The sequence below is a fragment of the Ictalurus furcatus genome, chromosome 17 (genome assembly GCF_023375685.1).
Source record: "Ictalurus furcatus strain D&B chromosome 17, Billie_1.0, whole genome shotgun sequence".
NCBI lineage: Eukaryota > Metazoa > Chordata > Actinopteri > Siluriformes > Ictaluridae > Ictalurus > Ictalurus furcatus.
Window position 1 is genome coordinate 20837647 of NC_071271.1, and position 17181 is coordinate 20854827.

The 17181-nt window shown below is 37.3% G+C and overlaps 3 protein-coding genes across 3 annotated transcripts; all 3 read left to right on the top strand.

Moving 5' to 3' along the window:
* Positions 1–4159: 4159 nt before the first annotated feature.
* Positions 4160–5173, top strand: LOC128621757 (olfactory receptor 52J3-like). Its single transcript, XM_053647717.1, has one exon. It carries the CDS (start codon positions 4220–4222, stop codon positions 5171–5173), a length of 954 nt encoding a protein of 317 aa, XP_053503692.1. The 5' UTR covers positions 4160–4219.
* Positions 5174–11014: 5841 nt separating this feature from the next.
* LOC128621785 (olfactory receptor 52B2-like) lies at positions 11015–13116 on the top strand. Its single transcript, XM_053647744.1, has one exon. It carries the CDS (start codon positions 11044–11046, stop codon positions 12037–12039), a length of 996 nt encoding a protein of 331 aa, XP_053503719.1. The 5' UTR covers positions 11015–11043; the 3' UTR covers positions 12040–13116.
* A 1642-nt stretch (positions 13117–14758) lies between these two features.
* LOC128621383 (olfactory receptor 52E4-like) lies at positions 14759–16388 on the top strand. Its single transcript, XM_053647109.1, has one exon. The coding sequence runs from the start codon at positions 15456–15458 to the stop codon at positions 16386–16388; it is 933 nt and encodes a 310-aa protein (XP_053503084.1). The 5' UTR covers positions 14759–15455.
* The last annotated feature ends 793 nt before the right edge of the window (positions 16389–17181 follow it).

Sequence of the window (17181 nt, forward strand, 5' to 3'; positions counted from 1 at the left end):
TGGCTCAGGTGTTAGGGCAGGCTGTCCACTAATTGCAGGGTTAGCGGTTCAGTCCCCAGCCCACATTCTGAAGTGTCCTTGGGCAAGACACTGAACCCCAAGTTACTCCCAATGGCAGGCAAGCACCTTGCAGCTCTGCTGCCATTGGCATGTGAGTGTGTGTGTGGATGGGAATGAGAAACAGTGTAAAGCACTTTGCAGAACCGCTAAGGTTAAATGGCGCTATATAAGTACAGACCATTTACCTCAGCATTGACCATTTTAAGGTTTTATTTTATTTTACCTTGTGTATGAATGGTGATGGCAGTGCAGATATAGCATGCATGACTGGCAGATTTAAAACAATGGTGGCAGTGAGCTTAACTGGAATATTAACCCAAGTCCTTTATCTGGCCCAAGTCCTGGACCATGTCCTGCAGCCTAACCAGCTTGCTAGTTGTAAATATCCAAGTCAGTGAAGACTGATAAGAGCAAGAAGCTCAGAAAGTATAGATCACAAAAAGACAGCTATGGCCATAGGTCTGTTGTTGATCCCTATGTAACATTGCTGGTAGTCTCACCAAATGCCCTATTTCTATATGTGCACTGCCTCAGTTCTGAATGAAGATGCACTAATGATGTTTTTGTCAGAACCTAAATACACTAGCCACTGAAACAATCCATCTAATCTGTAGAATTTCTCTTTGTAAGTGAGATGATTGACATCTCACTCCAGGTGGTGGCACATCTAAACCATGATATGGGATGGTCTCTATTAACTTGGTTTATATACTACATCAAGTGTGGTTAACATAGTATGCTCTGCCATATGCGTGCAAGTTAACCTTGCTGAATCTGCATTCTTTAGAACTGTAACTAAAGTGGACCCACAAAGGAAGATGCAGTTTTTGGAATCACAAAGACAACGTAGCACAACAGGCCATCTGGGTGCACCTGGTCCTGTGTTTCAATACCCACTGGGGTCTCAACCGCCTTCGGCAAAAGAGTGTCATGCCCTTGTAGGTCTCTGAGTGCCCCTTGTCTACTCTGATTCAGGTCTTAGATAGTGCACCCCACCATTAAATACTGGAAGGAGAAGGGCAAGGGCTGGTAACAGGCCACATTTTAACCATTTTTGATGTTACCACAGTAAATTGATCTATCACAAAATTTTTCTAGATGACTGTAACATTTACACTTAGAAATTTAGTGCTAAATGACAAACATAATGCAAAGTCAAAAGGTTTCAAATTTCTCCAGTGTGAAGTTCTCACAGCTACAAGGTCCCCAGTTTGATCCTGGGTCCAGGTTAGTGTCTGTGTGGAGTTTTGCATGCCCCACCTTGTCTGTTTTGGTTTCCACTGGGTTCTCTTGTTTTCTATAAAAAAAAAAAAAAAACAAGAAGATGGACTGGATACTCTAAACCAGGGGTCTTCAATTTTATCTCCAATGTGTGAGTTCAGACTTATATTCCAGCCAAATAGGAGGCACACTTGATGATTGATGGAAACCAAGATGAACTGATTAAACAAGTGAAATCAGGTGTGACTACAGCTTGGTTGTTTAAGATTGTGCCAGTAATCTGCACAACATTACCACAATTGTGCTTAAGTCTGGAAATGGTATTCTCAGAGTGAAGAGCAGTGTTCAGTTTTTGCCAAACATAGTGCTTTGTAAGAAGGTCAAAATGTAAAATTTTCGTCTCACCAGATCAGAGAATATTTTTCCACCTGTTGACTGAGTCTCCAAAATGGTATGCCATATGCTTTTTTACTAGACTAGTGTCAGTTCACCACAGTCAGCAAACTCCATTTCCCAGAACAAACCATGGCTGCCATGGACTGCGGCCTCCAAGAACATACGCACTTTGTCACATTCACAATCACCTGATGACTGATCATGCATACCTATTCACATTCATCCTCAAACCCTTTATAAATGGACTTTCACCCTGGATTCTTTGCAAAGTAAGCACTCAGTTTGTTTTGTGCATATAACTTTACCAAGCCTGTTTGTTCCTGATGTCTCTGTTCTGGTTTGAACTTGACTTAGTTTCTGATTTACATGCATTTACTTTGCCTAGTATATCCTGTTTGTTGATCGCTTGACCTAAGCCAGTTTTTCACCTTGATTTTGTCACTTATTTTGGAATTGACTGCCTAACTCTCATTAAAAGACATCTTATTGCGATTGCATCTATCGCAGCCTCTAAAATAACAAGTAGACTCTTTAAATGATAGAAAATGAATTATGTAGATCACAAATGTCCAGCCAGTCAATCCAAAGAATGTCTATGTTGCATGTCAAAAAAAAAATCTAGATTCAGCTAACAATTCATGGCTGAACATTTAGGTATAATTTCGTACAACTGAAAACTATTAAATTTGTCAACCATATATTGTTGTGGTTATAATGTATAAAATTACATAGGTCTATGCAAACCAAGTCCACAAGGTTGTGAAAACAGTGATACAGGGTAGCTATAAAAAAAAAAAAAAAGAAAAATATTACAGACAAATTGAAACACTATACTGTAAATCCTGTGTCAGGAAACAAGCATCGACAGACCTAAGTGGTAGCTTGTTTGTTTGTTTGGATACTCAGATTTTTTTAAGCAAAAGCATTATTTAGTTATTTCCAACAATCATTTAATTACTGGAAACTTGTTCATGAATTCAGCTGTAAATAATGATGGTAAATTTACATATGTTTATAGAGAAAATGAAACAGGGCACCATGGCATCACAGGGCATTTAAGCACCATGGGATGGCAAAGCAAGGGCAAATCTGTCCTGGGCTATCAAAGAGGGGAAGTACAACAATGCAGAAAGAATCCACAGTCACTTCTTAAATACCAAGGAAACAAAGTGCATTGGGCAAGGCATTTAGGCCATCACAGACTGCAAAGCTACACCATTTGTCTGTGATAGTGAAGCTCCAAGTTTCTTGGTGTGCACCACCAGCAGACTCCACAACAGTTACTTCCAGAAACAGTCAGTTTACTCAATATACTGCTGCCTTCCAACACTCAGCTGGGTTAGTCAAAAACCTAACCCAGTATGACTCAAAAAACAATGCACAACTGCACTTTATTATTTTTTCAACCAATACTGCTGCTATATTTGTTACTGCTATACTACAATCTTCTGAACGAGATGGTCATGTCGAAATCACAGTTGCCAGATTGAATTGCTTGTTAAAACCACTCAAGCTTGAAAACCTGCCCAGCTATCTACAAACCATCTCAAATTAAAGCCAAACTAAATTAAGCAACAGATCAATTGATCCAGATCAAATTAATTAAAAATAGCCTACCCATACTTGTGTGACATGAGCTGTAACACAGATGGAAATGTGGACATTTCATTGGTAATGCAAAATTTACCTTTCATAAAAAGTAAACATATTTACAAGAAACACTACAAGAAAAGTTGGAATTTCCTTAAAAAGACAAAAGGCAGGTGGAATATTACATTGTTATACAATGAAAGATGTTCAGAATAGATTTACATATTCTGATTATGCTTTGTCAAATTAATTAGGCTATTACTGGGTGAATGGGATCATATGAATTGAACTGTACTGTCTGATTTTATGTACTTCATTTTGCAATCTAATCAGATTAATGATTAATTTAATTTCTAATTGGTATAACAAGAACCAAAGTAGAGCCAAAGTAGGCTCTGCCATGAGCCACTCTCATTAGGTGGTTTGTTAAAAAATGTCAGCGTTTTTTAACAAACAACACTGTTTATTGTATTGTGTTTAATTTCTGAAGGGATCTGTAGTCCTACATGTGATTCTTTTTTCTTTTTTTCATTTTTGATTTGGAATTGAAAAAAAAAAGTTTATTGTTAATATTACTGTAGCTCTTAGTTGACTGCTTTATGGTGTAATGCCCATAACTCCAATGTATTCACTTAAAATCTGAGGCAAACTCAGTGTTCTCCAATGTTTCAATAAACATTCCCTGATATACTCTAGTGACACACATGCATCACGTACATGTTCTTTGGAGGACATACTTGCATATAAATGTACCATGCCATGCTTCACTCTCGACCTAACTAGAAGACCTGCATCTTTTAACAGGTAAGTGTATTATAAGTAAACAATAACTGATTGAGTGTTATTGAATAAGGAAATATAATCAGTACTATAAAGGTGGTGTTACAAAAATGGTAAATGAACACTAACATCAGTAACTGCCTTTCCAATATTTCTTTCTGACAGGTTTTAAATGGCACTTCAATTCTCAAATAACACATTTACTTTCAACCTCCAAATTGCCAGATTTGATGTCTCACCAGAAGCTGTTTATCCTGTGTTCATCACTGGATCTTTGTGCTATTTGTTTGCAGTGTTCTGTAATGTATCTATTTTAGCATTGATTGTTACTCAACAAAGCCTTCATAAACCAATGTTTTACATTATGTTCAGTCTTCCTCTGGCAGACCTAATAGGGATCACATGTGCTCTTCCCAGGCTGCTTGTGGATATTGTAAGCCAAACAAATATGGTCTATTACCCAACATGTGTCCTACAGGGCTTTTTGCTTCATTTGTATGGAGGTAGTGTACTTTTTAATCTGGCAGCTATGTCATTTGATCGTTATATTGCAATATGCAAGCCACTCAGATATAACTCTATAATGGGTCCATACACAGTTGGTGGTGTCATAGCTCTAGCTTGGGGCCTTGACATAGCCATGGTTGTTGTGTTATTTGCCCTTCAGGCAAGATTTCTAAAATGCAGGACTTTTATTGTTAATGTCTATTGTGATAATGTATCCCTGCTGCAACTCTCATGTGATGGTGATTTTACTGTTAACAATATTTATGGATTGTCTATAACTGGAATTATGCAGGTAATAAGTATGGCTGTTCAGATATTCTCCTATGTACATATCCTTAAGGTCTGCCTTCCTCAAACACAAACTGATGCTAGAATTAAGGCTGTAAACACATGTTTAGCACAGGTAATTTCATTTATTCTGTTTGAACTAGTTTCTAGTATTGCAATACTTTCATATCGTTTTCAGAATGTAGACCCCAATACACAAAAGATATGTGGTATGTTGATTTTCACAGTCCTTCCAGTTGTTAATCCAATTATATATGGAATTAAATCAAAAGACATTAGAAAAGCATTCTTCACATTGATTTATAAAAAACACAAGGTTGGATTCACATAACTATGACACAAATAATATTTGAATGTGCAAAACATTCAATTAAAAACTGTGTACTATACTCTGTTTTTATTTAGTAAATACACAATGAAGGGATAATTGCATAAAGCATACATTTTGCTATCCTAATTTGTCTTTGATAAAAATGGCAAATAAGATATGCTAAAAAACAGGTCTGTCAGGATACATGAAAACTGTCAGCCAAAGTAAGTAAGTAAAAGTAAGTAAGTAAAATTTATTTATATAGCACGTTTCACACAGCAAAGCTGACCAAAGTGCTGCACAGAGTAAGGAAAATAACATAGAAACAGAATTAGACCAAATAAAAACAGACAATGGACAATAGAAAAAATTTATTAAAAATTTGTTTAAACAATTAAAAATTTGATCAAAAAGCCTGGCAGAAGAGATAAGTTTTAAGCCTATTTTTAAAAGTGGTAATAGAAGGTGCAAGGCGGATGTCTAGTGGCAGTTGATTCCATAGACGGGGGGCAGCAACAGCAAAAGCTCTATCTCCCTTTGTTTTTAACCGGGAACGAGGGACATGCAAAAGAAACCTATCAGAAGATCTTAGACATCTGTTTGATGAATGTGGTTTAAGAAAATCCTCGAGATAGGAAGGAGCTTGATTATTAAGAGTTTTAAAAACAAAACAAAGTAAGATGAAAATGAAACAAATTGCTGTTTCTATTGCAGTCACATACATTAAATGGCTTTCTATTTTTTGTGGATTCTGATGTACACATTTACATATACACTAGCTTTTGACATAGAATTTGCATTAGTTATTGAATGGTTTTTCAGATTATGAAGGAGAAGTATATTAATTTTGACCACATGGGCTCTGGTTGGCGGTGTAGGGATACATATTGCAATTTTAGACCTCTAAAAAAAAAAAAGATCTATTTAAAATATGTTTAATTCATGTGTTTTTTTATTTTTCAATGTTACAATAAATTGTAGAATCATTCTGTCATTAATTAAAAAAATGATCATATCACACCTTTATTAATACTAGTTTACTGAAAATTATGTGAATTTGAGGCTCAGGTTATCTGCTTATTTTCAGAACTTTCACATCCAAGATTAAATGATGTAAACTTTTGAACAGGTTGATAGGTGTAAATTGTTATTATTTTGGCTTCTGAAAGGCACTTCAGAAAAAAAACTACTACTAACTGAAAAAAAAAAAAACACAATAATAAAACAAAATATTAACAATTTACACCATCCATCCTGTTCAAATGTTTACACCCCCTGGTTCTTAATGTATTGTGTTGCCTTCTTGAACATCAGGGAATGTTTGCACCATAATAGTTGTGTATGAGTCCTTCAGCTGCCCTCAATGTGAAAAGATGGATCTCAAAATCATATAGTCACTGTTGGAAAAGGGTCAAATATGCAGAAGATGCTGGAAAAGCAAAGAATATGCAGGACTTTGAGGACTGTTCTGAAGAACAGTGGGCAGTTTAACTGCTCAGGACAAACAAGGGACCCATGAAAAACTATCATAAAACAAAAATAGTCGTTGATCATCCAGATACTAATACACAGTATTAAGAGGCAAGCATATGTAACTGTTTGAAGTGGTTTATTTGTGTAAATTAAGTTATTATTGTGTCTTGTTGACTATATGTAAACATCTGTTATGTGAAATACCTTATGCCATGCAGTACTAATAAAAGACAAAATGCAATTTTAATGATATATATTTATATTTTAATGATTAACATTTTGTAGATTCTAACAGGGGTATATAAATTTATGAGCACAACTGTAGGTACAGTAACATTTTCTACATTTTCTACTTATTTAGAAGTCCAAATTATGTGAGGCAACCATGAGCACATTACAGCACTTCACTATTCAGTTAATAACTATTAGCTTTATTATTTAGGGTCTTCAACAAATATCTTCAAGACATTCCGTAACCAACAATAGCAAACCTGTGGCGGGTAACGCTGTCAACTCACTAGCCAATTTGGAGGGTTATGATTCACAAGTTATATTCTATCACTTTGCAGGCCATTGCTATGAGACAAAGCATTTGTGGCTTCAGCCTGCCAAAAAACATTTTGGGGAAGTTTAGCACAAATGCTCTACTTGTGAGCCACGATATGCATTAAATATAGCCTAATTGCACAGCATCTGTACATATCTGGCTTGCATGAACATGGCTGTCAATAAGCATATCTGGCTTACTCGAACATAACATGTCTAGTCATGTGGCAATACTTGCCTGGGGTAACCAACCCCAGTGTAAATAGGAAAGTCTCACCAAGCAACAAAGAAAATTTTGAATTTTAATGCCAAGTGGGAATCTGGGAGTGAGTGGATCGTGTATGACTCCGCAAATAACGGAACATATTGTGAGGACTGCAGGACATATGTTTTGGAAAAACACAAAACAGATCATTTTGTCATTGGAACCAATAACTTCAAAGTGGAGGCTGGGAAAGACCACAAAAATGGTAAAAGTCACCTCCAGAACTTAGCAACAAAACGTCTGGGTTACACATGTAATCTTGTTCCCTGAGAAGGAAACGAGACATTGCGTGAGCTTCATGCTGTGACCGGTATCTGAAGCTTTGTAACATCTTGCCTACTTATAGGCCTGCCGTGATCAGGTGACGTGGCAATTGAGCGCGTTGCGTGATATAAAAACTACACCTATGAACCGCGCTGTCAGCCTTTATTATCTGAAGCGAAGACACAATTCACAGGCCTGCCCCAGTATGATAAAACTATGCAATGTCTTGTTCCCTTCTCAGGGAACAGGGTTACATGGTGATAAATCAGCCCTCCGGCTTGAGACGATAGATCCCTGCTGATGGGAATCTCACAAAGAGTGCTGTCTAGCAGAGATATTATCTCTGAGAACCATATTCGAGCTGGCCAATAAAGTGTTACTAGCAACAGACATACAGTAGACAGTCTTTGTGAACTCTCGCTAGAACTTGTGGGAGCAGAGCGATCGGGGAAAAGCATACAGACGTGACCTCGACCACGTGTGCACCGTGGTGTCCAGCCCCAATGGTGCAGGAGGAGTGAGGGAGAACCACAGCGGGCAGTGTGTTGTCTACTCAGAGGAGTGTACATTGCACTCACTGACAAAAACTTTCCCTCCACCCAGAGAAGAATTAGTTGTGCCTCCCTGGTGGTTGATATATGAGACCACTGCTGTGTTGTCTGTCACAACTAACGCATAGTGACCTCTCAATTGAGGAAGAAAGAATTTCAGTGCTAGAAATATGGCCCGCATCTCTACGCAATTTATATGCCACCCCAGATGAGGGCCGCTCCAGTGACAGTGAGCTGAACAGCCATCTAAGACCGTGCCCCAGCCCATGAGGGAGATGTCTGCCATTACTGTCTTGCAATAAGGAGATGCATACTTTTCTTGAGGTTCAATCTGAGCCTCAAGCACTTCATGTGGGTGAGAACAAGATATCGATGTTGAATCACCAGTTCCCTGGATCATGCTAGAATTAACCAGTCATCCAGGTAGTTTAGTACACAGATGCCCTGGAGACGCAAGGGAGCCAGAATGGCATTCATACACTTTGTGAAGTTGTGAGGGGATAAAGCCAGACTGAAGGGAAGAACCTGATATTGGTATGCATTGCCTCCAAACGTTACCCTCAGGAACTTCCTGTGATGGGGTGATATTTCTATGTGGAAATATGCATCTTTTAGATCTATAATCACAAACCAGTCCTCGAAATCAATCTGTAGAATGATAAGTTTGAGTGTCAGCATCTTGAATCTGAATGTCCGTAAAGTACAGTTCAGATGATGCAGATCTAAAATTGGCCTCATACTCCCATCTTTATTGTGGACCACGAAATAATGGCTGTAAAAACCTCCCTCTCTCAGGAAATGGGGTATATGTTCTATGGCCCCTTTGTCCAAGAGGGATCTATCTTCCTGCACTAACGTTGGGCTCTGCTATGTGCTGATGACTGTAGTGAGCACACCTCTGATCCCAGGGGTTTGAGATCTGAACTGGACTCGTAACTCTTTTCTACAGTAGACAGAACCCATGGAGACACATTTGGCACTGCCAGACAGTCTTTTAGTGACGTTAACTCTTCCACATTCTGTTGTAGGAAAAGCATCAGATTTTCGTTGTCCTGTGATAGCTTGCTGACCAGAGAAGACTGGAAACTTGGAACAGCCTTGGCTAGGGGAGGCCCTACAGTTGTACTGTGGGCTAACTACCCTAAAAACCTGACGTCCCCTGATATGTCCCTCCATGGCCCCTCAGGACGTTCCTTCTTTGTCTGCTTGGCCTTTATGATCATTCTCAGATGAGGCTTATTAACAGGCTGCAACTGTGGCCACACGGTCTCCCTGGCTCTCTGCCGGGGAGGCGGGCTGTCACACTCGCCTTCTGTGCCTACCTCGCATAAGCGCTGGTGAACATAAACACGACACGACAGGGAAGTAACTGGCTGAATGTTACCGTATGTAAAGCTCAATCAGCAGGTCTGCTTGGTAGGCCTGCAACACTGCCACTGTATTCAGTGACCCACAAGCGAGACCCACTGCCACATAGGCCTTGCCAATCAATGCTGAGGTGGCCTTACATGGCTTGGATGGCAAAGCCAGCCCCCTAAATGACCTGCCATTGACCTGCCTCCTCCACCTTCGACACTCTGTATACAGTCAAGAATGGTGGTGGCTTGGTGATGCTCTGGGGTTGCTTTGCATCCACTGGCACTGGAAACCTGCAGCATGTGGAAGGCACGATAGATTCATTGAAGTATCAGGAAATCCTAGAAGAAAATGTCATGCCAAGGAAGCTGAAGCTTGAGCGTCATTGGACCTTCCAACAGGACAATGATCCCAACCATACCTCAAATTCCACCAAGGTTTGGTTGCATAAGAAGTCCTGGAAGATTTTACAGGGCCATCACAGTCACCTGACTTGAACCCCATACGAAATCTCTGGTGGTATTTGAAAAAGGCGGTTGCAGCACACAAACCCAAGAATATTACTGAACTGGAGGCCATTGCTCATGAGGAATGGGCTAAGATTCCTCAGGAACGCTGCCAGAAGCTGGTGTCTGGCTATGCATTTCATTTGCAGCACTACATAACAGCAAAAGGGTGTGCTACTAAGTAGTGAAGATGCTTGCCATGAAGGGGTTGAATAATTTTGGTACTGGAGAAATCCTTATAAGTTGCATTTTCAGTTGAATTTGGGGAAACCACTTGAAGCACTCGTATGCTTAACTATTTCAATTGCTTTTGTTTGATTTGTACATTGCAAATTTTGACAATAAACCTGATTTGCAATGGGGGTTGAATAATTTTGATTGCAACTGTACCTAGATACCCCCTAAAAAAATTAAGACTGAGACTCCAATTGTTCTGTGTATTTATTGCTCTGTGTATTTGTTGACCTGTCTATCTATTGTTCTGGTCTTTGTTTTTATTGCCCTGCACCCATCTCATGGTGTTGTGGATTGCACAACAGTTTTCTCTGAGGAGAATAATCCAAAGATACATAAACCTGAAAGCCTTTATAAAGGTCACTAAGAGCAACTCTCACTAGGTAGATGTGACAGTTTACCTAGTGGAGAACCTATTGTTCTCACTATTATGAGGAAAATGTAAAAATATTGTATTGTAATTATTATTTATATGCATATTATTTTTATGTCAATATGTGAGATGAACAAACTGTGAAAGGACCAAAAAAAGAAGTAAATATTTTAAATGTACAACTATTTATATATTGAATGTATTTATGTGAACCAGTATTATTATTAAACAAAACCACAATCAAAGTTTCAGTTATTGAAATATGTTAAAAGAGTATAAATTTACTTTAGTGCAGACAAATTACAGTTTTATATTGGTATATAATGTTCTCATTGTTTTTCAATTATATTTACAGAACTGAGAAACCCATGGCTATGGCTTCTCTTGGGAATCTCTACAATATATCATCAGTTCTGTTACTTCAAGGCTTGGAATTGCCTCTGGTGGCCAGTCTTCCTGCATTCCTCTTTGCCATGCTAAGCTATATGATCATTCTTTTCTGCAACTTTATTCTGCTGATCACCATCATTTTGAATAAGAGCCTACATCAGCCGATGTATCTACTGCTGTTAAACCTACCCATCAATGACATTGTGGGATCCACAGCCCTTCTTCCACAAATAATCAATGAGCTCATGTGGGACACCAGAACCATGGAGTTTTCAACATGTGTTACACAAGCATTCTTTATACATGTATATGGAGTAGGTGCAGTGTTGATTTTGAGTGCTATGGCATATGACAGATACATGGCCATATGTTTACCTCTAAGGTATAACACAGTCATGACCCATGGCCATATCATGAAAGTAATCTCTGTTGTATGGATTCTTAATTTTATTTTAATAGCTATACTTTTTTACCTCCTTCTGCGTTTGCCTCGATGCAAGTCTCAAATGACTCACTCATATTGTGACAACCCTTCTCTTTTGCAGCTGGTTTGTGCAGATACAACTGTTAACAATATCTATGGCCTCCTTATCACAGCTATCACCCAAATAATTGGAGTGGGACTTATATTATTTACTTATCTTCAGATTCTTGTGGCCTGTTTTAGAAACAAGAGGTCTGACACAAGAAGCAAAGCTCTGCAAACGTGTGCCACCCATTTAATAGTCTTTCTCATCTTAGAGTGTTTGGGACTGTTTACAATAATTTCCTACAGATTGAAAGACTTATCTTCAAGTTCCAGAAGATTTATAGGGGTTACCACCCTCATTTTCCCTCCAATCTTGAATCCAATAATCTATGGCCTTAAAACCAAAGAAATCAGAATGAATATTATGAAGTTTTTTTGGCAAAAGGTTTTACCCTTTTAAACAATGCCTGCTCTGGTTTCATAGATGATTTAAAAGATATGTACTCCTTTCTCTGTACAGAAATTTATCTTAGCAATCTGTTCATTTGTTTTTACAGCTAGATCTGCCAGCTTGTTTTTTTTTTCTTTATATCTTGAACAGATGTGTACACACACACACACACACACACACACACACACACACAACTCAGAGGAGCCTTAATGTTCTTCTGGATTAGCAGTGGTTTTCACCTCACCACTCTTCCATGGATGCCATTTTTGCCCAGTGGCTTTTTGGAGTCATGAATAGTGACCTTTATTGATGCAAGAGAGGCCTGTAGGTCATTTGATGTTGTCCCTGTGTCTTTTGTAACTTCCTGGATGAGTAGTCGCTGTGCTCTTGGAGGGATTTTGGAAGGTCGCCCACTTCTGCAAAGGTTCACTACTGTGCAGAGTTTTTCCATTTGGAGATAATGGCTGTCACTGTGGTTCTTTGGAGTCTCAGACTGATGTATTTCAATCACCTTCTTCCTCATCATTTCTGGAAATTCTTTAAATTTTGGAATAGTGTGTTACTGAGTGAGACCTCTTAAGCAACTTCATGCTGTTGAAATGTTATATTTAAGTGTTGATTTGATTGAACAGAGTTTGCAGTAATCAGGCCTGGTTGTGTCTAGTCCAGCTGAACCCCATTATGAATGCAGTTTGATAGATTTGGGGAATTAGTAACTATGGGGTCAAATACATTTTCATATAGGCCCAGTTGGTTCAATAAATAACTATCATTTAAAAACTGTATTTTGTGTTTACTCAGGTTGCCTTTGTTTTATATTACATTTTGTTTTCATTTCTGAAACAATTTATTGTTTATTTATTGTTTATAATATTTATTATTATTTACTACGAGATATAGACAAAAACAGAAGAAATCAGAAAATACTTTTTCACAGCACTGTACTTAGTGTATTCACCAAAGATATTTGGGTAAGATCATTAGTGTGATATACTATACATGGTTGAATGTTTCTATAATTTATGTGTAATTATCACTGTAACCCGCAGATGAACTAATTAGAAAGGTCACAGCAATGTCTGAAAATTGTTCTTCAATAGCCTCCCTCCTGTTTGTCATACAGAGATGTTATTACTCATTTATGATCAGGAATTCTAGACCCACTGTTTTTCAATGCTGTTGCCATTAAACACCGCTATACATGTGTTTAATGATTTAAAAGATATGTACCCTTACCTTGTATAATAATGTATCTTAGTAATTATTTATTTAATTTTTTTATTAAGTATTATCAAATAATTATTTGATCCATAAACAATATCCTTAGACTAGAAAATGATAACATTTAAAGTAGGGATGTCAGTCGATTAAAATTTTTAATTGAATTAATTACATGATGTGCCGATTAATTAATCAAAATAATAACAATAAACCGCATATCAATTTTGTCAGAGAAATTACCCCCTGAAAATGTAAAGCATTGAATAGACATTACAATATGATTCCACATAGAATTTATAACACACAAACATTTAGCTTGTATCGGAGGACACAATTCAAAATGCTTCCATCAACCCCATTACACCACATTAACAGCAATCTATGGAAATTCTAAGCAATTATGTATTATTTTTTTTCTTTCTTGTTTTCTTGTGATCCCGACTTAATTTTCTCATGATCTCCACATAAAATAATAGATCTTTTCTCGTGATTTTGATATAACAAAAAGCTGTTTTCTCGCTACATCTCATGCCTTGTCAATGGGATTGGTGTTGCATACATGTTGATGTCTTCGCCATCGCAATCATAAATGTAATAATTACACGCAGTAGAGATTAACTTTATCTCTGCAGTGAGAGAGTGGGGCATCCCCTTCTCAATTGTTGGACACTAATGTGGAAGTAGTCAATCACTGGAAGACACAGAACTGTTTCAACTTGAATGAGTCACTGATCAAAGCAAAAATTGCACTTTTGCTGCCTCCACAACAATGAAAACATATTGTTATGTTGAGTACACAGAAAAATAAAGCTGTGATCATGAGAAAGCAACTTTGTTATGTCGATATCAGGGGAAAATTAAGTCCAGATCATGAGAAAAAAAAAAAAAAAAAAAAGATATTAATAATGCATGGCTGCTTAGGGCTCCCATAGCAATCCATTTAGCTATCACATTTGATAGTCAGTGTGGGTTGTGCTAACTGTAGAGCTCACTAAAACATGCTTTAAGTTCAGGTGGAATTTCAGAATAGAACGGCTTCAAAGGTATGCCAATTCCTACTGAAGATGGTGCAAAAGACTTTTGTCTTATCAGTGCTTCCATCTGAATGCATTTTTAATTAAATTTTTTTCTTCAGAGGGTCAATCGCCGTAAATGAACGCATTAAGTCGACAGTCCTAATCTAAAGATATCAAAGCTAGTGGTAACACAACATGATATCTGTAATATAGGTATTAAATTATTTAAAAACATACATAAATGAATGAATGTATACATAAAAACTTTTCTGGTTTCCCTTTATCCCTCTCATTTTAAAAAAAAAATGTTTATTTATTATATATATTTTTTTTTACTAAGAATCATTATTCATTATAATGTTCATTCATTTAATTCATTAAAAAAAAAATTTAAAAATAAAATAAAATAAAAAACCTCAAGTGATGCTGAATGATATGACACTGCTTAGGACCAGCTGACAAACATTCAAGAAGAAAAGCACAACATTTTCAGGACAGGACAGTGCCTGTTTTAGGAAAATCCTAAAAAAATGTTCAGGACCAGAGGTGGGAAACTGTTCACTAGAGATTAGTGTGCACAAGCACTTGTTTAAAAGATGACAAAAAAAATCCCATAATATACACCTTAATTTATGCATTGGATTAAACTGTTACTAAGTTTGCTATGGTCATGTTTGCACTCTGAAAAGAGTATTCATTTGTCTCATGAGACCCTTACATAATTTCTGAACACTATAAAGCACAGGACATTAGTAGGGAAGAGATTAGGCTATACATTACATCACAGGATGGAACTCAGTTTCACCATGAATAATGAATGGAACCCCACTAAAATGGTAGACAGGTCTTAGCTTATAGAGTAAGTATTTATTTCTGAGTACACACATTAAATTAAGCTCATATTATGGTTTGCTAGAGTTATTGCTTATTCTGATAGCTGGAGGAGAGATCTGTAAATAACAATTAGTGTTTCCTTCTTGTACTACTAATGCATTGTAATAATACTACTTTTTATATTTTATTCAACGCAACAGATGGTGTGATGTTAACAGGTGCTATAACGTTAGTATCAGACATACTGCATATTTATTTATTTTGTCATTCATTATTTTTATCTATTTATTTAACTTTACCTGTCATGATAACTAACAGAAGTATTTCTTCACAGGTGGAAAAACTAATTTTATAATGACTGATTTATCTAATATATCTACTCTGACACTTCAAGGCTTCAATTTGCCTCCTGAGAGTATCGTCCCTGCATTCGTCTTTGCAACACTGGGATACCTGACCATTCTTTCCTGCAACCTCATCCTACTAAGCACCATCATTCTCAATAAGAGTCTTCACCAGCCCATGTATATTCTGCTGTTAAACTTGCCCATAAATGATCTTATAGGCTCTACAGCCCTGTTCCCACAAATTATTAAGGAACTCTTATGGGATACCAGGACAATACAGTTTTCAACCTGTGTTATTCAAGCTTTCTTTATACATATTTATGCAACAGGTGCAGTGTTCATTTTGACTGCTATGGCATATGACAGATATGTGGCCATATGCTGCCCTATGAGATACAACACAATTATGAGCAATATACACATAGTGAGGCTAATCTCCTTGGTCTGGCTCTCCAATATATTTATAATAGCTGTGCTTTTTATCCTTCTATTGCGCTTACCGCGATGCAGATCTTTTGTGACTCACACATACTGTGACAATCCCTCTTTGCTCCAGCTGGTCTGTGTAAACACAACTATAAATAACATATATGGATTGATGACTGTAGCTGTATGTCAGGTGATAACAGTAGGTCTAATTGCATTTACATACATTCAAATCCTTATAGCCTGTTTTAGAAACAAAGGATCTGATACACGTAAAAAAGCACTGCAGACATGTGCCACACACTTAATAGTCTTTCTCCTATTTGAATGTTTGGGCCTTTTCACAGTAATTTCCTACAGGTTAACAGATCTGTCCCCCCATTTAAGAAAATTCAGCGGAGTGGCCGCTATGATTTTGCCTCCAACATTAAATCCTATTATATATGGCCTAAGAACAAAGGAAATCAGGGTCAGAGCTTTAAAATTTCTCCACAAAAGGGTTTATACCTCATAAACTACACAGGCCTTAGCATGCTGTTACTAGAAACCTGCATGCTGTTACTAGTGGGTTTATACTCCCACTCACTTGTAAAAACAAATCAGTGGGAGTAGTTCTATCTGATTTTCTTTTCTTATTTGTTGTTTAATGAAATTCACCTACTTTAATAACTTTTTCAACTCATAATCAACTCATATTTTTCTATGTGCTTATGTTAATTTGCTCCTAAAGGATTCAATATTCCACAGAAGAAATACATTCATATCGTTCAAAAAGATTGTGCATTACTTCATTTACAAGTTTTTCATTTACTGCTGATGTACCTGGGATAAATCCCAGGCTTGATTTTGGGCCCTTAATCCTCTACTAGTCAGCTTCATGATTTGATTGGTTTCTGCTTCACTTAAAAGTCTTTTTGGATACATATAAATCTATATTTTTTTTTTACATATTGCTATGTTGTATTAACAGTGGTACGTTCGTTAAAGGCCCTGTATTGTATTAAACAAAATATCAGTTGATTTGCTCTTGAATCATTAGTTACTCAAAACAAAGGATGATTAAGTTTAAAGGGTCACTTAAAACGTGCATAGGATAGCAAGTAGGTAGTATTGCTGTCTCACACCTCCGGGGTCACTGGTTCAATCCTGAGCTTGGATTACTGTATGTGTGGAGTTGTGTATGTTCTGCCCATGTCTATGTTGGTTTCCTCTGGATTCCCCAGTTCGGCTATGCTCAATTGTCCCTAACACTGAATGAATGCAAAGCACTGTTCGGATGGGACTGGTTTTCCAGGGGGATCTTAGGG